This window comes from Mobula hypostoma, chromosome 22 (assembly GCF_963921235.1).
Source record: "Mobula hypostoma chromosome 22, sMobHyp1.1, whole genome shotgun sequence".
Classification (NCBI taxonomy): Eukaryota; Metazoa; Chordata; class Chondrichthyes; order Myliobatiformes; family Myliobatidae; genus Mobula; species Mobula hypostoma.
Genome location: NC_086118.1, coordinates 14751335 through 14776106, shown reverse-complemented (window position 1 = coordinate 14776106; position 24772 = coordinate 14751335). Strand labels below are relative to the sequence as shown.

General features: G+C 42.2%; 1 protein-coding gene across 3 annotated transcripts in view; it reads left to right on the top strand.

The window, feature by feature from the left end:
- gas7b (growth arrest-specific 7b) overlaps positions 1-24772 on the top strand; it is a 526445-nt gene that overhangs the window by 491437 nt on the left and 10236 nt on the right. For all 3 annotated transcript variants that reach the window (XM_063074230.1, XM_063074232.1, XM_063074231.1), the window contains exons 12-13: positions 6656-6735; positions 17783-17881. In XM_063074230.1, coding sequence (XP_062930300.1) covers positions 6656-6735; positions 17783-17881 — 179 coding nt within the window. The remainder of the gene's footprint in view (positions 1-6655; positions 6736-17782; positions 17882-24772) is intronic.

Below are 24772 nucleotides of genomic sequence, written 5' to 3'. Positions count from 1 at the left end.
GTGGCAAACATCATTCACCAAAATCTTGCTTTAAAATATAAACTCATAAAAGACACCATATCTTACTATAAATACAAGCCTGATCCAATTTTAGAGTCACAGTCATACAAGTTATATTATGACTGATCCATTATTATGAATAGGATAATCCATAACAACTGTCTGGATATAATATTATAGGATAAACAAGCAAGCAGAACTTACTAAATAGCCCTTCCAAGCATACATAGTGTACAGAAATCAATAAGCAAAAAACACCAGAAGTATGCTGAATTAAAATAGGAAAATGAAAAACTATGGAACAAGAGCAGGGTACGTATTGTCCCAATAGCAATTTCTATAACTAGTGTCATCCGGAAGTCACTACACAATAGCATTAAACAATTAGATCTACATAGTAATATTTTTGTACATTTCTAGATAGCCACAACATTCCAGAGGGGTAATAACTGTTCTTGAACCTGGTAGTATGGGTCCTGAGGCTCCTGTACTTCTTTCCCAATGGCAGCAGTAGGAAGAGAACATGGATGGTGGACGTCCTTGAGGATGGATGCTGCTTTCCTGTGAGTATAGATGTACTCAGTGGTGGGGAGGGCCTTGCCTGTGAAGGACTGAGCTGTAACCACTATTTTTTGTAAGCTTTTCCATACAAGGGCATTGGCATTTCCATGCCAGCCCATGATGCAATTAGTTAAGATAATCTTCATCACATATCTGTAGAAGTTTGTCAGAGTTTTAGTTAACAAGCTGAATATTTGGAGGCTTATAAGAAAGTAGGGGCGCTGCTGTGCTTTCTTTTTAATGCCACTGGACCCAGGAATATTCTTCTGAAATGCCAACACCGAGGGATTTAAAGTTGCTGATCCTCTCCACCTCTGATCCCCCAATGAGGACTGGCTCATGGACTTCTGGTTTCATGCTGAAGTCAGTAATCATCTCCTTGGTCTTGCTGACTTCGAGTGAGAGGTTGTTGTTTTGGCTCCACTCAGCCAGATTTTCAAGCTCTCTCCTGTATTCTGATTCATCACCACCTTTGATTCAGTCAACAACACTGGTGTCGTCGGCAAACCTAAATAAGGCCCTGGAGCTGTGCTTAGTCTCACAGCCATAAGAAAAAAGCAAGTAGAGCGGTGGACTAACACACTGCCTTGTGGTGCACCTGTGCTGATGGAGATTTTGGAGGAAATGTTGTTACCAATCCAAACTGGCTGGCATTGGCAAGCGAGGAAAATGAGGATGCAGTTGTACAGAGAGGAATTGAGGCCAAAGACTTGGAATTGAAGCTTATTGATTAGTTTTTAGGGGATGATAGTATTGAACGCCAAGCTGTAATCAATGAAGAACATCCTGATGTAAGCGTCTTTACTGTCCAGGTGTTCCAGGATTGAGTGAAGAGCTAATACTGTTGATCCATTTTGACTGTAAGCAAATTAGAGTGGATCCAGGTCAGTTCTCGGATAGGGGCTGATCTGCTTCATCACCTGCAGGATTTGTAGAATTTGTTCCAGTTGGTGCTTGATCAATGGATCAATTCTTATTTCCATTGGCAGCACCCAACAATTTCTGCAGGACTGATGCCTCTCCTCATTGCCTTATCTCCCTTCCTCTACCTAAATTTATTGAGGGCTGGTGTTGAGATATTGGTATGGAGAAGTTGTAACTGGGTATTCTTAATATACAGCAAGAAAAGTGTTTTGTGTTATTGTGCATGAAATTCCTTCACTTGAAGTTGGAAGAAAAGTGTAACAGAAATCCCCTTTTCATTCTCCCTATCCCTCTATACCCTAAGTTGAGCCTTGTGTATACTTGTGACTGCCAGGGGTCAGTGTGCTAATGAGCTGATTAGGCATGACTTCTGTTGATTGGCAGGTCAAACCTTCTCTGAATTCTGATGCGGCAGTCTACTGGGATGCAGTCTCACTGGGTCCCCACCCAGCCTTGGATCACCTGGACAATAACAATACCTATTGTTGATAGACTACAACTCAACATTCAACGCAATCATACCCTCATTTCTAATTATCAACCAAAACCTGGGCCTCTGTACCTCCCCCTGCAACTAGATCTTTGACTTCTTCACAGGAAAACTACGGTCTGTGCAGTTCGGAAATACCATCCCTCTCACTGACAGTCAACACTGGTGCACCTCAAGGATTCATGCTTAGCCCACTGCTCTACTCCCTGTACACCCACAACTGTGTGGCTAGGCACAGTTCAAATGCCATCTATAAATTTGCCGACAGTGCAACTATTATTGGCAGAAACTCAGATGGTGATGAGGAAGCATTCAGGAGTGAGATAGATCAGTTGATTGAGTGGTGTCGTGAAATCAATCTTGCACTCAAAGTCAGTCAGTATGACCAAGGATTTGACTGTAGAATTCAGGAAGGGGAAATTGAGGGAATACATACCAGTCCTCATCGAGGGATCAGAAGTGGAAAGGATGAGGAGTTTCTAGTTCCTGTGTGTCAACATCTCTGAGGATCTATCCTGTACTCAATATATTGATGCAATTACAAGGAAGGCACAGCAGTGACTGTATTTCATTAAGAGTTCAAGGAGACTTGGTATGTCAACAACGATACTTGCAAATTTCTACAGATGTATGGTGGAGAGCACTGTAACTCATTGCATTGCCATTTGGCATGGAGGCTCCAATGCACAGCGTCAGAAAAAGCTACAGAAAGTTGTAAATTCAGTCAGTTCCATTATGGGCACTAGCCTTCCCAGGATCTAGGACACCTTCAAAAGACGATGCCTCAAAAAGGCAGCATCCATCACTAAGGACCCCAAACACTCAGGACATGCCTATTTCTCATTGCTACCATCAAGGAGGAGGTACAGAAACATGAAGACACACACTCAACGTTTCAGGAACAGCATCCCCTCCACCATCAGATTTCTGAATGGAGAATGATATTTTTTCCCTCTTTGCCGGCAATATTAAACCAGATTCTGATCCTGATTCAACTTTTGCTGTGGTCCAACTGCTGATGCTGATCCCTGACTGTAGCACCTTGCCCAAGTGGATGAGAACCCAGCCATGAAGATCACTGAGATACCGCACAGTTTCTATGATTGTGGGACAGAATGTCTCCTGTGCCAGCAGCGTGCACAACTCCCCAGCTCCATTGATGGTTATGTTGACGTCTGTCAGAATCAGTTTTTTTTATCACTGTCTTTTCTGACATGAAATTTGTTGTGGCTCTCTGTTCTCACCCTAACACTGGTATTTTTAAATTGCATTCAGTTATTTCACAATGTGGCAAGTAATCTCTTTTTGTGCTCTTAAGTTGCTATGATTCTAATTTTAAAATATTTAATGCTTAAAAATACGTTAAGATACCATTTAATTATCATAGTGCATGATTTTGTTAATGACGTAACTGACTCTACATTGACAAACTCTCCATTATCACCGCCTTTCTCAATCCCTCTTCTGTTGCTGAGTCCTTACCCTATTTGTGCATTGTGTAGTTTTGGATGAGAAGTTTCTTGCAGCAAAATACTGGGAAGAGCAAACCCACTGGCCAAGAATTTGTGTAGTAAGCATTATTTTTTAATGTATTTCTTTGAATTTTAGAAATCTGATTGTCTGCCTTGTGAGCTGGTAGTGTCTCTCTGTTTTTTTAATCCAAGTCCTGCACATGTGTACGAAGGGCAGACACCCAGACAATACAGGGCATGCGTTGTGCTGTTAAATGGTGTACCATGTTTTCTTTGATATCACTTGCACAGACATATGTATGTATGAGGCCTGTGAATGGCACAGGCCTCTACTGGAAGTGGAACTCAATCCAAGGATACAATTTTATTACTTAAGGGCAATACCCCAGATAGCTCCGTGCTTGAGGAGTCTTGTATCATCCATTTCCCTCCACATAGATTAGTCCTTCCATATTTCTTTGTTGTGACTGCTCCAATTACCACCCTGAGCTGCTGATGTTAATGATCCAACTGACAGCTATCACAGTTCCCCCATAGAATGAGAGGGCTTTGAAGGAGGGTGTCTCTGTATACAAGTTGAACTCGACCAAGTATGGGGTGCATTGCAAGAGGTGCTTTAATGTACATTTCCCATTTGATAGGGTTTCCGCATCATTGGTTTCATGTGCCCTGTCATTCATTCCATCCCCCAGTTATCAAATTCATCTGTGTTTGTGTCAGGTTTTTGTAACTTTGAAGCTGCATTTGAGAGGGTTTCTTACACAGAACCATACGTCCCACCATTAACAGAGCCCACTTCCAACACCACAGTCATGGTAAATCTCATCTACAGCTTTTGTTACCTTCAGCCTTAGCAACCCCAGAATAGTTTTGGACAACCTCTGGGTTCCAGCATACATAATCTTAAGCACTGTAAACTGCTAATACAAGGGATTGCACATGTGGAATCTGGAGCAATACAGAGAGAACTGAAGGAACTCAGCATGTAAGGCCACATCTACTGATGGAAATGGACATTTGAAATCTTGGCCAAAGAACCTTCATCTTGACCTGAAATGTTGACTTTCCACTTTACTCCATTGATGCTGCATGACCCAACAAGTTCTTCAGCTCTCTGTGTGAGAGCTCTGTCTTCTGACTGTTGGTGTGCAAACTGCATCTTAACTTGTACATGTCTCCATTCACCCAGCATTCCTTTGACTTGTGTGGTTGGACTAGAAGTCTGCTGACCAGTTTGGATGTTGGGCAGGTAGTGTTGTTGCTGAGGCATGGCTGAATGCCTCAAGTATACCCTGTTTTAGCCTCTTCATCAAGTCCATTGGCTGAGACCTATCTTGCTGAGATTTATATGCATGAAAATTGAAAGGGAAAAGGGAATGTTATTTTGTTTTACTTTAATATTTTCCAAAAATTCTATTGGTTTTAACTGCTTTTACTTTTTAAAACTTTTTATTTCAATAAGTTTTTAAATGTCCTTGACATTCAGAATTTGTTAAGAACTTCATAATCGGAAGCAATGAGATGGCAAGAAGGGAAAGATTTAATAGTGAATTGAGGAACCATTTTTCACAGAGAAGGTGGCAGGTACATGGAATGTGCTGCCAGAGGAAGTGGTAGAAGAGAATATAGTTATAATGTTCAAAAGATATTCAGGCAGTACATGGGTAGGGATGGTTTAGAGCAGGGGATCCCAACTTGTTTTATTGGATGGACCCTTACCGTTAACTGAGGGATTTGGGAACCCTTGGTTTAGAGTGATATGCTCCAAACATGATGAAGTGGGACCAGCTTAAAGTAGACAGCTTTATTGGCATGGATGAATTGGACCAAATGATCTCTGTTCTTGTGCTGTGTAGCTCTTTCGCAGACTTGCCTTGTGCTAGGGCGTTCTTTTGGGGGTAAGGGTAGAGGGAAGTCTTTATATTGTGCCATCTGAAGACAAGTGACCTAGTGAACTCACGTCCGATATGATGACAGATGACTCTGCCGATTCCACCTGGTGGGTAGAGTCCAACACAATTGGCCCATTACACAGGACAACAAATTTTCCCAAAAGTATTGCTTCCTCAGAATTTTTTTTTATTTATGATAGATCACTTGAAGCTGAACACAAATATAATTTCAGACTACTTGTATCATGTAGGAATTTGGAGAAAAACAACTCTTATTGAATATAATGCGTTTAATTGGATAATGATGCTACACTTTGCAGTATTTCAACTAAGCTAAAAATGATACTGATTTTAGTTTGTGCTTAGTGTCTGAGGCTTCTCTCTTAGTGTCCAACAATAATCAAACAGCACTGATGGAATCCAGTTGTCCTAATACCGGTTCCCCATGACTGCAATGTCTTGGTGAAATCATTCTCCATGCTCGTTCACTGACAGTGCCAGGATTTGCACAGAAGAAGTCTCAATGGCATTGCAGAAATTAATCTTTAGTGACATGTTGCACTTCATAGTTTTGTATGCTTGAAGCATGTTGTCAACCAGCTGCATGCAGTTTGGTGCTCTGTAGTTGCCAAGAAAATTTTCAACAACACCCCCAAATGTCTTCCATGCGATCTTCTCTGATCCCACATGTTCTTCAAATTGCCTGTCGTTGATGAACCGTTTGATTTGTGGACCAACAAAAATGCCACCTTTAATCTTGTCATCAGTTACTTTGGGAAACATCTGTCACAAATATCGAAATTCGTCACGGAAATTTATGGCCTTTCTAAAATCTGTCCTGCCATGCAGCATCCCCTCCCTCTCCCCCCCCCCCCCCGCCCCCCGCCGCCTAAGCATGCCTGGACAAGATAGAAACTTTTCAGCTTACATTGTGAGCAGCATTTAAATGGACTTGAATCATGAATTGAGTTAACAAATATAGACAATTTTTTTTTAAAAAAGGTGCGTGATAGGGAAATTTCATGGTGGTTTTCATGATCAGCAGCCTAGAAATCCATAGGATATACTCTAAAGTATTCAGAAAGCATATCATTGTTGTCCAGTGTTGTATAGAATTTGTAATTGTAAGTTGTAATAGAGGTACAAATTGGGGATGTGCTGGGCACACTTGGACTTGCAGCATTGTACAGAGAGAAACAAGAGTTCACAGTTAACAGTGGCAAAGTTTAATAAAAGGTCATGTGATAAACCCATTGTGAAAATGTAGATGATGTTTACTTTTTTAACCCAGCACTTAATGTCATTTCTAATTGCAGGTGATGAACTGATGCGCTGTGTAGACCTGTACAACCAAACCCAATCTAAATGGTTTGAAGAGATGGTCACGACAACTCTGGTGAGTAAGAATCAATCAAGCAGCCCCATACCGTGCAAACATCAATCAGTTTTACTGTTCTTGTAATAAAACTACAATTCAAATGATTGGGAAAACACTCTTTTCCTCAGGTCATCTGACTATACGCTCTTCAGAGGAATGTTTGATATTCAGAGATTTCAAAAAATGAAAGTGTTATGGTACATTCATGGAGAGGTGAAAAAAAATCAGATAATAATCTTGAGATTATGTTGAAATAGCACAAGTGGTTTTCCCCAGTGTGAGAGAATCAATAGTTTCTCAATCTGAATCTTAATGAAATGATTTTGATTTTGATTTTGGGTAAGTATCTGCATATCTGGTTAACAACCAATGCCCAGGGTGATGCTTGGTTCCTGAGAATGACTAGCTGACCAGTATTACCTTGTTGGGAGTACTGACCATTTGAGGAACAGTTACTGCTTGAACAATACTTGGCAAGCAATGCGAAAGAGCAAGTGAAGGAGAGAAGTTAATGAAAACAAAATGGATAAACTGTAATAAGCTTTCTTCCCTTGTATCCAACTTGAGTTTGGTGATTTAAGAGGTGCATTTCATGATTTGAAACTCTTTCAGTAAAACACCACAAGGCCATCATTTTGAAGAGCTATTATTACAGAGGCCATACTGTGCAAAAGTAATGAATGATCAAATGATTAGATTTTGGCAGCATTCAATTGGGCATATGACTTGATTTCCTCCTTTAAATAGTGCACTGGGCTCATTTGCATCCAACTGACTAAGCAGGAATAACCTCAGCGTAAGGTTTCATTTCAAGCTCCACCTTTGCACAACAGGCAATGATGTGGAATTGGAGCGTCAATCATGTTTCATTTCCAACTCTGTGGAGCAGGGCTCGAATCCATAACTTCTAGATTCAGATGCAAGATCATCATCAGCTAGGCAAGCAACACGGTTAGGCCTAGGCTTTATGCATCTCTGTGAAATGTAGTTCATGGCATGAGAGGATTATCTTAATGACATTTTTCTGGTGCGTTAGGCTGTGATCCATTTAGATTAGATTGGCCTTTCTCCTCTATGTTTAATGATTTTGTTTCTTTTCGACCTTCCATTTCTTCCAGTTGTTAACACATCCTTCCTTTGTATAGTAGGCTATTCCTTGTCTGTTTACATTCGCCAGAATGTAATTCAAACCTCTGATTTCATTTAGGCCGTGATGATCCTCTTTTCTTCCCAGGATCTCCCAGTTTGTCAATCTCAGTGATTCAGAGAGATTTTGACTGTATAAAGCCCCTGGGGTGCATACCAACTATCATCTCACCCAATTAAGATCTATGCAACTAATTATAATAAGGACAAAGGAGCTGATATTTTTTCAGAGCCTCTACATACACGGTATGCATTAATTTGAGGGTAAAGTAATATGTATTGCTTTATTTTGAATGGCCTTTGAACTATTTAGTCTAGACTCTTAAGTATTGGGTCCTGAATACAGGAAAGGACCTGGTTCAGTTGACTCTTTGATGTTAGGCTACCAGGACATCTGAGTTGGGTGTGTATTCTAATAAATTTTGGGGTTGGAACAGGCCACATCATGCTGGCATGGCTCAATACTTTATCCAGGTCAGGCTGACTTGCTTAGAATCCTGTTCTTGGCAAACGTTTGCTGGAACATCTTCAAAGAGTTTAAATAGCATCTATGATGAGATTGTTATAGTTTTCATGATTCCGATCTGGGGGAAATTGTTGGTTATAGTGCTTTTTTGTTTCAGAAATATGTTTATTCATAAATACAGGAAATACAAACACTACTTGGCTTTCTTTACCTTTCCACATTCTCTTGCAAAGTGCCAATGCTGTTTATGCCATCACTTTAAGCAATGCACTTAGGAAGTGTTTGATCGGCTGTTATACAGGTTAGAGTCACCCTCGGGCTGCAGAAGCCCTCAGCGCCCTGTAGCTTCTAAACGCTAGGCTGTGTCCTTCATGCATCTTGCTTCAGTGCATTAATTCAGAGTTCTGTAGCACTGATTCAGGCATACTGGCCCAATGCATCTGTACCCACCGTTATGTATATCGGAGCTGATCCCACTTGCCCACATCAAGTCCACATCCCTCCAAGCCTTGCTCATGCTCATTCAATTACTTGTCCAGGTGCCTCTTAAATGTTGTTACTGTTCCTGCCTCCACTACCTCCTCTGGCACCTCATCCCAGGTGCCAACTACTCCTTGTATAAAAAATAGAAGTGCTCAGATCCTCCTTAAACTTCCTCCCTTTCACCTTAAAACCATGCCCTCTGAAATTACTACCAATGGAAACAAATTCCTATCCTATCCAATGTATGCCTCTCACAACTGTATATACCTCCATTGCGCCACCTCTTAGTACCTTATGCGCCAATGAAAAAAGACCCAGCCTTTTCAATCTCTCCTTATAATTCAAACTCTCTAATCCAGGTAACATCTCTGTGTATTTTTTCCCTCTCACTCCAGATTAATTGCACCTTTTTGTGGAGTCTGCAATCAGAACTCCATAAAATGCTCCTAATCCACTGTATACAAGTGATAAGATGGCATCGCTGTCTTGTACTCAGTCACCTTGTTCGATGAAGGTGTGTGTGCTATATGCAGCCTTCACCATCTACATTCAGTGAACTATATACTTCCATTGCCAGGTCTCTCTGTTCACAACACACAGTCCTCCCATTCTGCTCTGCTTGAACTTCCCAAAGTGCATCACTTTGCACTTGTCTGAGTTAAATTCCAGCTGCCATTCCAATGCCCACTATCCCAGTTGATCAATATCATAAACCAGGGGTCCCCAACCTTTTTTGCACTTCGGACCGGTTTAATATTGACAGTATTCTTGCGGACTGGCCGACCGGGGGATGGGGGGTGGTGGGAGGGGTGTTCAAGTTTAACAGTGGCGTGACAGGGAATGAAGAAAGGTGAAGCTGACTCATATCGTTTCATATCGCCAAATCATATTGTTTCCTCACAGCCCGGTAGCACATGCTTTGCGGCCCGGTGGTTGGGGACCGCTGAGTTAAACAACCTTCACTGTCCATCATATCACCAATTTTGATGGTCCATTAGACCATTTAGCCTATCAGGCATTTCACACTCCCTGTCCTGTCCCTGTCTGCTGGACTTGTTTGCTTTATAGTTACTTATTTTCTTCGTCTATACTATTAGCTGAACTCTTGCACCTTGGACTGTGTTATTTTGCAGCATTCACCTGTGGATGTCACCTCACACTGGAGAGTCCTCAGATGTGTTGAGTTTTAATTTTATTTGCAACTAGAATTCAAGATCCTAGTACTCCCACAATGGTTGCATGGGCTGGATTGATGCCACTTTTCGTGTATTGGCTAGTATCTGTATTCTACCATTTACCTGTACCTTTAATATCTGCAGAGATATTTTATAACTCACAAGTAAGAAAAAGCAGAACAATTGGACTGACTTAAAAAATTTGTAATACAGGGAATGAGGAACCAAAAAAAATCTCTTAACAAAATCAATTTTTAGAAATGGTCAAAGCCAATCAATTACCTTTATAAATATTCTTCCACCTTCCTCTTTAGCAAAGTGAATGATCTTGCCCATTCATGAGTCACACTGCAGAGGGATGGGTGCTCTTTGGATTTGAACCCAACATAACTTCCTCCTTATTGTTGACTCCTTCTTTTTTGTGGTTGTGGTTCATGGTGTTTAGCTGCCTACTGTGTTAGTTACTGTGATTGAATGGATTCTGTTGATTTTTTGTTTGAGAAGAATTGTCAATCTACATCCTAAAGAAAAATATTGAAGTAAGAAAAAAAGACTATGTTGTACTTCTGACTAGTTGGGACGGTGGGCGAGGGCAGTGTGTTTGTAGCCTTTGTGGATTATAACAAACTATGTGACAAAGGGATAGCCTGGTCAAAATGGTAGAAGTTTTTCAGAACGAGGGGCCACAGTTTGAGGATAGAGGGGAAGCCTTTTAGGACCGAGATTAGGAAAAACTTCTTCACACAGAGAGTGGTGAATCTGTGGAATTCTCTGCCACTGGAAACAGTTGAGGCCAGTTCATTGGCTATATTTAAGAGGGAGTTAGATATGGCCCTTGTGGCTATGGGGGTCAGGGGGTATGGAGGGAAGGCTGGGGCGGGGTTCTGAGTTGGATGATCAGCCATGATCATAATAAATGGCGGTGCAGGCTCGAAGGGCTGAATGGCCTACTCCTGCACCTATTTTCTATGTTTCTATGTTAAGTTCATGGAGTCCAGAGGCAAACTGGGTCTAAAACTGCCCAAGTGGCAGAAAACAAGGTTGTGACTGGAAGACGTGCCTAGTGGGATTTCACAGGACTCTCCACCCTGTCCCATGCTCTCTGTCATATAAATTAATGATTTAGACTTAAATGTGGAGAGGATATTTCCTGTGGTGGGGGAGTTTTAAGAACAGAACACACCGCCTCAGAAGAGAGGGATATCCATTTAGAACGGAGATGAGGAGGAAATTCTTTAGCCAGAGAGTGGTGAATCTGTGGAACTTGTTGCCACAGGCCACTGTGGAGGCCAAGTCATTGGGTTTATTTAAGGAAGTAGTTGATAGATTCTTGATTGGTCAGGGCATGAAGGGATACAGGGAGAGGGCAGGAGATCGGGGCTGAGAGGGAAAGTGTATCAGCCATGATGAAATGGTGGAGCAGATTCTTGGTCTAATTCTGCTGCTCTTCCTTATGGTCTAGGTGTAGATGGCATGTTAAAGAAGTTTGCAGATGATACAAAAATGGGCACCTAGCAGAGTGAAGCTGAAGGAAGATGTAGGTGCTCTGATTAGTCAAGTAGAAAAATGGGAAATGGATTTCAGTCTGGAATTATGTGAGATGATGAGCTGGGGTGGCGCGCAACAAGACAATGAACTGCACTGTGAGTGGGAGGATGCAGAGAAGTGTGAACATCTATAAATCCTCAAAGGTAGCAGGTCAATGAAGTAGTTAAAAAGCTATATGATATGCTTTATTTTTTAAATGAGGTCCAGAATATAAGAGAAGGGAGATAAATACTTGAACTGCATAGAGCTCCAGTAAGCAGGCATTTCTGCTCATTGCTCTACAGGAAATGTGATTAATTTGACAAGACTAAGAGAAAATTTACAAGTACCAATATTGCCAAGGCTATAAATTCTAGATTGCTTTGGAGCAGAGCAGGCTGAGGAGACGGTCTGAAATAGAGCAAGGAAGAAGGATTTATAGCCCTTTGCTGAGGAGGTGGTGCGAGTCAAAAACCAGAGGACATTAGTTTCAAAGTAATTGCTTAAATGGTGGTCAGGATCTGCAACTTGTAGCTTGGTAGATACAGGAACATAGAAACATAGAAACATAGAAAATAGGTGCAGGAGTAGGCCATTCGGCCCTTCCAGCCTGCACCGCCATTTATTATGATCATGGCTGATCATCCAACTCAGAACCCCGCCCCAGCTTTCCCTCTATACCCCCCGATCCCCGTAGCCACAAGGGCCATATCTAACTCCCTCTTAAATATAGCCAATGAACTGGCCTCAACTGTTTCCTGTGGCAGAGAATTCCACAGATTCACCACTCTCTGTGTGAAGAAGTTTTTCCTAATCTCGGTCCTAAAAGGCTTCCCCTTTATCCTCAAACTGTGACCCCTTGTTCTGGACTTCCCCAACATCGAGAACAATCTTCCTGCACCTAGCCTGTCCAATCCCTTTAGGATTTTATACGTTTCAATCAGATCCCCCCTCAATCTTCTAAATTCCAACGAGTACAAGTCCAGTTCATCCAGTCTTTCTTCATATGAAAGTCCTGCCATCCCAGGAATCAATCTGGTGAACCTTCTTTGTACTCCCTCTATGGCAAGGATGTCTTTCCTCAGATTAGGGGACCAAAACTGCACACAATACTCCAGGTGTGGTCTCACCAAGGCCCTGTACAACTGCAGTAGTACCTCTCTGCTCCTGTACTCGAGTCCTCTCGCTATAAATGCCAGCATACCATTCGCCTTTTTCACTGCCTGCTGTACCTGCATGCCCACTTTCAATGACTGGTGTATAATGACACCCAGGTCTCGTTGCACCTCCCCTTTTCCTAATCGGCCACCATTCAGATAATAATCTGTTTTCCTATTTTTGCCACCAAAGTGGATAACTTCACATTTATCCACATTAAATTGCATCTGCCATGAATTTGCCCACTCACCCAACCTATCCAAGTCACTCTGCATCCTCTCAGCATCCTCCTCACAGCTAACACTGCCGCCCAGCTTTGTGTCATCCGCAAACTTGGAGATGCTGCATTTAATCCCCTCATTCAAGTCATTAATATATATTGTAAACAACTGGGGTCCCAGCACTGAGCCTTGCGGTACCCCACTAGTCACCGCCTGCCATTCTGAAAAGGTCCCGTTTATTCCCACTCTTTGCTTCCTGTCTGCTAACCAATTCTCCATCCACATCAATACCTTACCCCAATACCATGTGCTTTAAGTTTGCACACTAATCTCCTGTGTGGGACCTTGTCAAAAGCCTTTTGAAAATCCAAATATACCACATCCACTGGTTCTCCCCTATCCACTCTACTAGTTACATCCTCAAAAAATTATATGAGATTCGTCAGACATGGTTTTCTTTTCACAAATCCATGCTGACTTTGTCCGATGATTCCACCGCTTTCCAAATGTGCTGTTATCACATCTTTGATAACTGACTCCAGCAGTTTCCCCACCACCGACGTTAGGCTAACTGGTCTATAATTCCCCGGTTTCTCTCTCCCTCCTTTCTTAAAAAGTGGGGTTATATTAGCCACCCTCCAATCCTCAGGAACTAGTCCAGAATCTAACGAGTTTTGAAAAATTATCACTAATGCATCCACTATTTCTTGGGCTACTTCCTTAAGCACTCTGAGATGCAGACCATCTGGCCCTGGGGATTTATCTGCCTTCAATCCCTTCAATTTACCTAACACCACTTCCCTACTAACATGTATTTCGCTCAGTTCCTCCATCTTTCTGGACCCTCTGTCCCCTACTATTTCTGGAAGATTATTTATGTCCTCCTTAGTGAAGACAGAACCAAAGTAATTATTCAATTGGTCTGCCATGTCCTTGCTCCCCATAATCAATTCACCTGTTTCTGTCTGCAGGGGACCTACATTTGTCTTTATCAGTCTTTTCCTTTTTACATATCTATAAAAGCTTTTACAGTCCATTTTTATGTTCCCTGCCAGTTTTCTCTCATAATTTTTTTCCCCTTCCTAATTAAGCCCTTTGTCCTCCTCTGCTGAACTCTGAATTTCTCCCAGTCCTCAGGTGAGCCACTTTCTCTGGCTAATTTGTATGCTTCTTCTTTGGAATTGATACTATCCCTAATTTCTCTTGTCAGCCACGGGTGCACTACCTTCCTTGATTTATTCTTTTGCCAAACTGGGATGAACAATTGTTGTAGTTCATCCATGCAACCTTTAAGTGCTTGCCATTGCATATCCACCGTCAATCCTTTAAGTGTCATTTGCCAGTCTATCTTAGCTAATTCACGTCTCATACCTTCAAAGTTACCCCTCTTTAAGTCAGAACCTTTGTTTCTGAATTAACTATGTCACTCTCCATCTTAATGAAGAATTCCACCATATTATGGTCACTCTTACCCAAGGGGCCTCTCATGACAAGGTTGCTAATTAACCCTTCCTCATTGCTCAAAACCCAGTCCAGAATAGCCTGCTCTCTAGTTGGTTCCTCGACATGTTGGTTCAAAAAACCATCCCGCATACATTCCAAGAAATCCTCTTCCTCAGCACCTTTACCAATTTGGTTCACCCAATCTACATGTAGATTGAAGTCACCCATTATAACTGCTGTTCCTTTACTGCACACATTTCTAATTTCCTGTTTAATACCATCTCCTACTACTCACTACTACTGTTAGGTGGCCTGTACACAACTCCCACCAGCGTCTTCTGCCCCTTAGTGTTACGCGGCTCTACCCATATCGATTCCACATTTTCCCGGCTTATGTCCTTCCTTTCTATTGCGTTAATCTCTTCTTTAACCAGCAACGCCACCCCACCTCCCCTTCCTTCATGTCTATCCCTCCTGAATATTGAATATCCCTGAACGTTGAGCTCCCATCCTTGGTCACCCTGGAGCCATGTCGCTGTGATCCCAACTATATCATAATCATTAATAACAATCTGCACTTTCAATTCATCCACCTTATTACGAATGCTCCTTGCATTGACACACAAAGCCTTCAGGCGCTCTTTTACAACTCTCTTAGCCCTTATACAATTATGTTGAAAAGTGGCCCTTTTTAATGCTTGCCCTGGATTTGTCGGCCTGCCACTTTTACTTTTCCCCTTAGTACTTTTTGCTTCTACCCTCACTTTACACCCCTCTGTCTCTCTGCACTGGTTCCCATCCCCCTGTTGTGAACTAACCTCCTCACGCCTAGCCTCTTTAATTTGATTCCCACCCCCCAACCATTCTAGTTTAAAGTCACCTCAGTAGCCCTCGCTAATCTCCCTGCCAAGATATTGGTCCCCCTAGGATTCAAGTGTAACCCGTCCTTTTTGTACAGGTCACGCCTGCGCCAAAAGAGGTCCCAATGATCCAAAAACTTGAATCCCTGCCCCCTGCTCCAATCCCTCAGCCACGCATTTATCCTCCACCTCATCGCATTCCTACTCTCACTGTCGCGTGGCACAGGCAGTAATCCCGAGATTACTACCTTTGTGGTCCTTTTTCTCAACTCCCTTCCTAGCTCCCTATATTCTCCTTTCAGGACCTCATCCCTTTTCCTACCTATGTCATTGGTACCTATATGTACCACGACCTCTGGCTCCTCACCCTCCCACTTCAGGATATCTTGGACACGATCAGAAATATCCCGGACCCTGGCACCAGGGAGGCAAACTACCATCCGGGTCTCTGGACTGCGTCCACAGAATCGCCTATCTGACCCCCTTACTATCGAGTCCCCTATCACAACTGCCCTCCATGCCACCATGCTTAACAAGAAGTGTGCCTGAAGATCTGCGACCTGCCCATGGCTGTTAGAACAGCATTGACGTGAAGCGAAATGGTCTTTAATGTCATAGGTTTTCAGTAATTTAATGTGTTGGTGGAGCTGTCCATAGTTTGAGATATTCTACCTTGGATCTGTGGGAGGAGATAATTCCGCAGCGCAATTTCAGACAAGTGAGTACTCCCTGGTGTCCTGTCCAAGCTATTTTCATCCATTGAAAATTAAAACAAAACTATCCGACTATCATTTCTTTATTCTGTCTGGAAACTTGTATTGTGTGACATGAGTCTGTAGCTCATACTTCAGAACAGGGACATGCAAAATGTACGTTTTTGTTGTTATGGGTTTTGAGGAAGCTCTGCAGCCACAGAAGATATCACATAAATGACTGCGTAAAGATTCAAAAGTACTATTCACACTGGCAATGCAACTTGCACTGATAAATCTAATTTTAGCTGATCATTTTCTGTTTGTGTGGCATGCATTTGATAATTCTGAATTATCCATGGTCAGTGGATAATTATTTGTGATGCAACAAATGGTAGTGTTAAATAAAAAGCATTTTTTTTTATCAGTTCCTGTTTTGCGTTCAGGAGAGCAGCTAATGGTGTGCTTTTCACATCTGTTTCCTGTTAGGAAGATGGTGAGCTGACAAAGTGCTTCTGCAGTAGTTGCAAAGGTTAGATGAATAATTAAACCTATCTTTATCTTTCTTGTACAGACTAAAATTCTGTGCTTGAACCAGGGATATGCCAGACAGCCCTTTTGCTATTAGCAGAGTGCTTCCAGAAGACAGGCCTTTAGATGAACCTTGTTTACTCCCATCTTTGGAAAAAGAAGCTGTGAAAATGTTAATCAAAACCTGGAAGCAACCTCCTGTAGTCTGAGGAAAAATTGGCAAGAAAAGATGTTTTGTCTTTGCAAGTTAAGGATTCTACTCAATAATAGGCTCAAATAGATTCAAGCATAACAGTACAAATCTTTTGCTTTGATTTGCTTGTTTGGAAGTTTCTCAGGTGTAAACTAGGCAGTACAGAGATAATTTTAATCATTCCTGCTTGGAGGGAAACTGGTAGTTTGATTGGCTTAGATTAATACATCATCAGACTACTGTCCTTTGACTTTGATGGACAATTCAAAAAAGGCCACCAGCTTGATCCCGCCTTTTCGAAAAGATCCCTTGATATTTTATTTCAATGGCAATATTTTTTCGTACATCAAGCTTGCAAATGTTTCCAATGAATTATTAATAAAGGAGATATTTATCCGTCATCTCACAATCATTTACCCTTTACTTGAGTGTTAAACTTAGCAAACCATGAAGTAATGTAGCTTGAGGAGCCATCATTTTGACACGTTAACTGTCTCCCTTGGGTGGCATTTCCTCCCAAGGTGATGGCAGAGATAATGTGATCTTTTAAATGCTCATTCTAAGTGAATGAATGTATGATATAATGAAACATAAATCTGTATGAATGAGACTACATGAAGAGTGGGATTCCATGAAATGCTTCATGTTATTCAGGGCAATAGCGGATCGGTAAAGGTATGCTGAGTATTAGAAGGTTTCTGTTGATCTATTACCTTTCTCCAGCTTCAATGACTTCTTTATCCAGAACACAATTAGAAACCTAGAAGTCAGAGTGTGGAATTCATTATCAAAAGAAGCAACTGAGGCAAATAATAGTTGTATTTAAGGAGAAACCAGGTAAATACATGGCCAAGAAAAGATGGAAGCATCTCCTGGTAGGATTAGATAGGGTGGGTTGAGAGAAGTCTCAGAACATTGGCCTGTGTCGTTTGAGTTAACCTGTCCATTCTATTTGTGATGTGAATTCTAGACAGTCTCCTCACTTTGTTGGGGTAAATTCATGGGAAAAACAGGCCATGCAGAATTATATCCATCAAAATGAATATTCAAAACTTTGCACCATTCCAATTTCTGAAACAAACAAGGACCATATTTAATGTAAATGTTAATAGACAATTGTATTATTTAGGGTGCTCACAGTAATATTTTTGTTTATATTTGACCTTACAGGAGCTGGAGAGGTTGGAGGTTGAAAGGATTGAAATGATTCGGCAACACCTGTGTCAATACACGCAACTTCGCCATGAGACAGACATGTTCAACCAAAGTGTAAGAAAAACTTTATTTCAATGGCACTACTGGGAAATATTTGCACAGAAAAATCTGTTTCAATCTTTGGTTATTTTCAAAATGTAAAAAAGGGTTTAGAGATTGAGGGAGTGCTTTATGGTAGTTATTTCACTGTACTAGGATGTGCTGGCAATGCAGAAATGCAGGACAGCACTGAGTTGCAATAGCCTATCCGCTTGTTCAAAAGCATTGGCCGTTCTTCACTATTCACCCTCTAAAATATGGTTTCCCAGCCTGGGGTCTGTGGACCCCTTGCTTAATGATATCGGACCATGGCATAAAGAAGGTTGGGAACACCTGCTCCAACGGATTTCTTCAATACTTGATCTATGTTTTGTTTCCACTGCTTCCTTAGGTAAGATTATTTAAATATGATTTCTAAAAGAGACCAACTTCTTTGTCAATTTTCTTCCCATGCATATTTTAAAACTATTGAAGCTAGCTACTGGGACATCATAATTCTCACGATTTGTTTCACTTTTTAAATAGATTATTGAATTGACTGCGTTACTTTTCTCACAGGCGATAAAGTACAGCTGGATATATGAAATAGTTCATTGTCAAAGAACTTGTTTTGAATTTGGGGACGTAGAGGTCACTGTTCATTACCCATCCCTAACTAATTTGAGAAGGTGGGGATCAGTGACCACCTTGCCCTGGTGCAGCTAAGCTACAGTGCCAGGGGGTGGGGAATTTGAGAAGCCTAGCAGTAATGTGTTGTCAAGTCTTGAGAGTGTCTGACTTTTAGGAGAAGTGAAGGTGTTTTAATGTACCTTCTCCACCCACGTCTACCCGCTCCTACCCCACTACGTGGTGGGGAGGGGGGAGGGTTGAAGATTGGGAGATGCTGTTGAGGTGACTGGTCTGAGCAATAGTAATGGAGTTTGGAGATGACTCACACTGTCGCCTGAGCAATGATGGTGCTGGAGTACATAAAGGTTTTAGGTAACACCCCCCCCCCTTCACCAGTCCCCATCCTCTTTTCCCTCTCTCACCTCATCTCCTTGCCTGTCCATCGCCTCCCTTTGGTGCTCCTGCCCCCCTTTCTTTCTTCCCTGGCCTTCTGTCCTCTCCCATTAGATTCCCCCTTCTCCAGCCCTGTATCTTCCCAGCTCTGTACTTCACCCCTCCGGCTCGGAGTTTCACTTGGCACCTTGTGTTTCTCCATTCCCTCCCCCCACCTTTTAAGTCTACTCCTCAGCTTTTTCTCTCCAGTCCCGCTGAAAAGTCTCGGCCTGAAATGTCGACTGTACTCTTTTCCATGGATGCTGCCTGGCCTGCTGGGTTCCTCCAGCATTTTGTGTGTATTGCTTGGATTCCCAGCATCTGCAGGTTCTCTCTTGTTTGTGAAATGTTTTAAGTAATGGATGAGCTGCTTGAGTGCTGGCAGCCCATTTTACTGTTGCCGTGCAGTTGTGGTGGAGAGAGTGAAAGAAAAGGTTTGCCAGTCAAACAGGCTTCTTTGTTCTGTTTTGGTTCTAATTTCAGGGTAAATTTATTATCAAGGTGCAAAAATGCCACCATATACAACCTTGAGATTCATTTTCTTGCGGACATACTCAATGAAAGCTTCATAGAATAATAACCATAATAGAATCAATCAACGACTGCACAGGCTTCCTGAGTGTTCGTTGAGCTACACTCTACCAGGCAAGAGGAGACTACGCTCATCAGGCTCACGGCATGTGCTTTGTTGATGGTGGAAAGGCCTCGGGGCCTTGGAAGGTGAGTCAGTTGGCACAGGAGTCTTACTCTCTGATCTGCTCTTGGAGATATGTATGTAACTGGTCCATTTGGGCTTCTGGTCAATGGTAATCTCCCGGAAATTGATAATGGGGTCTCAGCAATACTAATGATATTAGTGATGGAGGAAGACAGAATGGAAACAGACTCTTCAGCCCAGCTCTGCTCATCCATGCCAACCATCTTGCCCACCAAGCTAGTCCCATTTGCCCATGTTTGGTCCATATCACTCTAAACCCCTCCTGTGCGTGAACTTATCCGAAACTATTTTAGATGTTGTTATTGTACCTGCCTCTATCACTTTTCCAGGCAGCTGGTTTTATATTTGCATCACCCTCTGCATGAAGAAATTTCCACTCAGGACTATTTCACTCTTACCATAAACCTATGCCTTCTATTTTTTTAGTTCCCATTTCCTGGAAGTGAGACTATGTGTCTTCACTTTTTCCATGCCTCTTATCACCTCTATAAGGTTCCTCCTCAGTCTCCCACATTCCAGCCACGCACTTTAACTCAAGCTCTTGAGTAGTGGCAGCAGCCTCATAGATCTTCTCTGTCCTCTTTCCAGTTTAGTGATGCATTCCCTATAATAGAGCAACCAAAACTGTTCACAATAAGGCTGAATGTCAAGGATAGGTGATCAGAAACTTTGTTACTGTCACTTAGCCGTTCATGCCTGGATGTTGTTTTGGTCTTGCTGCGTGCGGGCACGGACTGCTTCATTCACTAGGGAATCACACATAGATGATTTAATTCCTCAAGATATATACACAAGAAATAAGGAATTGGTGTAAGTCACAAGGCCCCTCATGCCTGTCCCGCCATTCAATATGATCATTACTAATCTACCTTAGGCCTCAACTCTCCATCTGTGGCAGATCCCCAAATTCATAAATTTCCCCAAGTTCATAAATTTTCCCCATCTTTAATTTTAAAAAAATGTGTTCTTTAAGTAGCAGCAGTGATCCAGTCTCCATATGAAATTCTGTAGTTTCACCATCTTCTGCAAAAAAGTAATTACTACACATCTCAGTTTTAAATTACCATCCTCAAGGAATATTGGCTCCTCATTTGAGACTGTCCCATTAGTGGAAATATCTCAACATCTACCTTGTCACCTCTATCCCCAAAGAGACACTTGCATGTTTCCATGTGGTCACCCTCTTCCGTTTGAACTCAGAAGAATGCAGATACAACTTCGTTAGCCATTTGCCATAAGGTGATTCGAACAGTGTGAGAGAGAGGACTTGGTGGAAGTAGAGTTGGAGCAGATGCGTGCAGATAAAACAATACCTGACAAGTTGGCATCTTTTAAAAGAGAGTTAGTAAAAGCTCATCCAGCATGTGCCCGAGTGCAGCAAGGCAATGTTGGCAAATCTAGGGAACTTTGGATGAAGGCACTTAATAAAGTCCTGCATCATAGGTTGGTTCTGGACATTACCGGCAGGGGAGCTCGCGCGTTCTGAGCCGGTCTGCCATCTTGACCACGCCCTGCCCCCTGATGTCACCTGGCAGCACTCCGTTCTCTTCTGCCTATGAGCTCAGATCTGATGTGGTGAATTGAAACATCTTATTAAGCAGAGGATTCCCTCAGTAACTGCAAGCAAAGAGGGAAGAACCCAGTGTCAAATCTCCAGCCGCCTGGCGGTCGCGGGAGCTGCAGCGTATAGAAGACCTCCTTTCTTCGACGACACTCAAAGGACCAAAGTCCTTCTGATCGAGGCCTAGCCTTGAGATAGTATTAGGCCGTTAGAGGCCCCTGGCTCATCGGGTGGAGTCTCCTCAAAGTTAAGTTGCTTTAGAGTCAAGGTGAGTTGACCAATTGGATCCAAAATTGGTTTGTTGTTAGAAGTAAGGGGTAATGGTGGATGAATGATTGGGTGCTAATGAATGTTGATGAACAGTAGGACCTTGGGATTCATATCCATAATTCCTAAAAATAGCAAGGAGGTTATGTGAGGTTTTCAGAGGTCAGGGAATAGAATATGTAACACCAGACTGGATTGCGTTTGGAGTGCTGTGTGCAGTTCTAGCCACCGCACTAAAGTATATGGTTATGCTGGAGAAAGGGCAGAGCAGATTCACCAAAATGTTGTCTAGATTGGAGGTCTGTGGGTGAGTTTGGAGAGGCTGGGCTTATTTTTCAAGGAGCAAAGGAGGCTGGCTGCTGTGCTGTGCTACTGGGACAGAATGTACTTGGGGTGAGCAGCTTGACACATTATTTGTAGGGTATGCTTCAGTGAATATCACCACATCAGTCTGAGGGACATCGCTGCAATTTAGATGGGATTTGCAGTATCAGTGGTATGGGAAGTGACCTCGTTATATCCAAATTCAATTGTCCAAGTTGATGCTAGTCTGCTGGTTTGGTCTATTTTTTTAAAGTTTCTGTTTTAATTTAGTGATAATGTAAGAACCGAGTAAGAGTGCACGTGAGAGTCAATCATTCTCTCGTCGCATAGAGGCCAGAGTGGGTAAGGACGACTGATCACTCCACAAAGGAAGTTAGCGAACGAGATGGATGTTTATGATAGTGGACATCATTACTGTGTCTCTTTCAGTGCAGATTATCTGCTCATTTTCAATTCTATGACAGACAAAATCAGGTTTGAATCCAGGACGAATGTTAGTCCCTGCTTTTGACTTACAACCTACTACCTAATCACTGCACCATCACCATAGACACTAACAACACATGGTTTTTGATGTGGAAGGAGCTGTAAACAAGCATGCCGCTGAGGCAGAATCAGAGCTCTTTTCAGTGTTCGCTGTTCTTGTTTGATTGCTGGTTATCAGCTAATTGAGGATGAAAGACTGCAGGAGGTTACATGGGCAACCACAGTTTTGTCAGATGTAGACGACTCATAACTTAATTAGCCTTTTAAGTTACCTATGAATGTCGTTGAGCTGTTCCCTTCAGTTCGGTACCACCTATTTTCATTTCCTTTGCCGTTTCATTAGCAGCTGGGCCCAGTGCATTTACAGCTCTTACACCACGTTGCCAGAAGCAGCTCATAAGATTTCTATTGCCAGTTTCTAAATGCCTAACTAGATAGTTTCATTTTACATATATTGAAGTTGTCATTAACACCTTAATTTTAGTCTCCGGAGTCAGTTCCACGAGGGTAGGATGTAGCTCTATATCTGGCAGTCAGCTTCCTGAAACTACTTTGCTGTTTGATAAGTGTGGAGACATTTTGATTTTCCCTTTGCGGCTGTGAAACTTAAGTGCGGCAGCTGGCTCCTTACAACTTGGGCCTGTTTACTTCATGGTATCAGATTCTTTAGTCGAGAGAGAAACTTAGTTGAAGCTAAAAATAGGCTTGTGGTATGCCAAAAAATCCCCCTGATATTCTGTAGGTTTAAAGTCTGGCTGTTCTGGTGTGGTGCAGGGGTATCAGAGGTGGGTGAGATACTGTTGGATATGGTGTCTTCCTGACTATGCTGGGTCACTTCCAGTCAACCAGATTTTGTGCAGAAGAGCATTGATCTGACTTTCAGCACTGGAGTGATTCTGTGTAAAATAGACACTATTAGTTCAGCTGTCGCCTGTGCAGTGATTCTGGTCTCATTTGAGCGTTCATAAAGATGTGTGTGCTGGATGGTGTTAACTTGGGTGAGGCTCACAGCCTTTGCACTTCCTTTAGTGCTCTTGAATATCAGCTTGTCCAGTGTGACCTCAATTCAATAGGATCCTGGGCTTGCTACCTCTATTGTCTGTTACTTGCAGATGTTTTAATTTGAGAAGATGTGTAAAAATGCCAGTGGATGTGAATAAAACAACACTTTAGATCATAGAAGATTAGAAAACAGGATCAGGCCTTTCAGCCGTGACGTCTGTGCTGAACGTGATGCCGGACTAAATCAGACCTATCTGTCTGCACATCATCCATATCCGTCCTTTCCCTGCATGTTCATTTGTCTGTCTAAACGCCTCTTAAACACCACTATCATGTTTGTTTCCTGGTATATTACCATTCTTCTGTAAAGACACTTACCCTTCCCATCCCCTTTAAATTTATCCCTCTTACCTTAAAGCTATATTCTCTAGAATTTGACAATTCTTCCCCAGAGAGTCCTTATCTACTGTGTTGATGCATGTCATCATTTTATGAACCTCCATGAGCTCTCCCCTCAGTCTCTGACACACCAATGAAAACATTTTGTGTTTGCCCCATCTCTCCTTATAGCTAATACTGTCTAATGCATGCATGATGCTGGTGAACCTCTACTGCACCATCTCCAAAGCCGACACATCCTTTATGTAACGGGACAACCGGAACTGTGCACAATATTCCAAAGGAGGCCTAACCAAAGTTTTGTACAACTGCAAACTGGCTTCCTGACTCCTTTGCTCAGTGCTATGATTGATGAGGCATGTATGCTTTATACCTCAAGAGTAAAGCTTCAGTAGAGCGGATGTGGGGAGGATGTTTCCTATGGTGAGGGAGTCTTCAGATCAGAGGACACGGTCTCAGAATAGAGGGATGTCCGTTTAGAATGGAGATGAGGAGGAATTTCTTCAGCCAGAAAGTGGTGAATCTGTGGAATTCTTTCCCACAGGCGACTGTGGAGGCCAAGTCATAGGGCATATTTAAGGCAGAGGTTGATAGTTCCTTGATTAGTCAGGGCACGAAGGGATACAGGGAGAAGGCAGGAGATTGGGGCTGAGAGGGAAAATGGATCAGCCATGATGAAATGGCAGAGCAGACTCAATGGGCCAAATGGCCTAATTCTGCTCCTATATATTATGCTCTTATTTCTGTGCCATTAACTTTCTTCAATATTATGTACACTAATGCTAGTTACTTTCAATGCATCATCTTCCTTCGAGGTACTTCTCTTCACCATTACTTGAATGTCTGTTTCTTCCATTTGTTTCTTTCCCCTACTTCAGTTTATAAAGAAACAACATTAAATTTTGATAATACAGGTTGACCACTGATTTTCCAGCACCCTTGGTTCCTGAGACTTGCTGGATTAATGTTTTGCTGGAATAAAAGAGGTCACGCAATAATAAAGGCAAAAATGGACTACAGAAGCTTAAAAAGGATTATTAGTTAAATAAAAATTAGATTTAAATTTATTAATTACTGTGCTTCGAAGATTGTTGTTTCTTGGTTATCA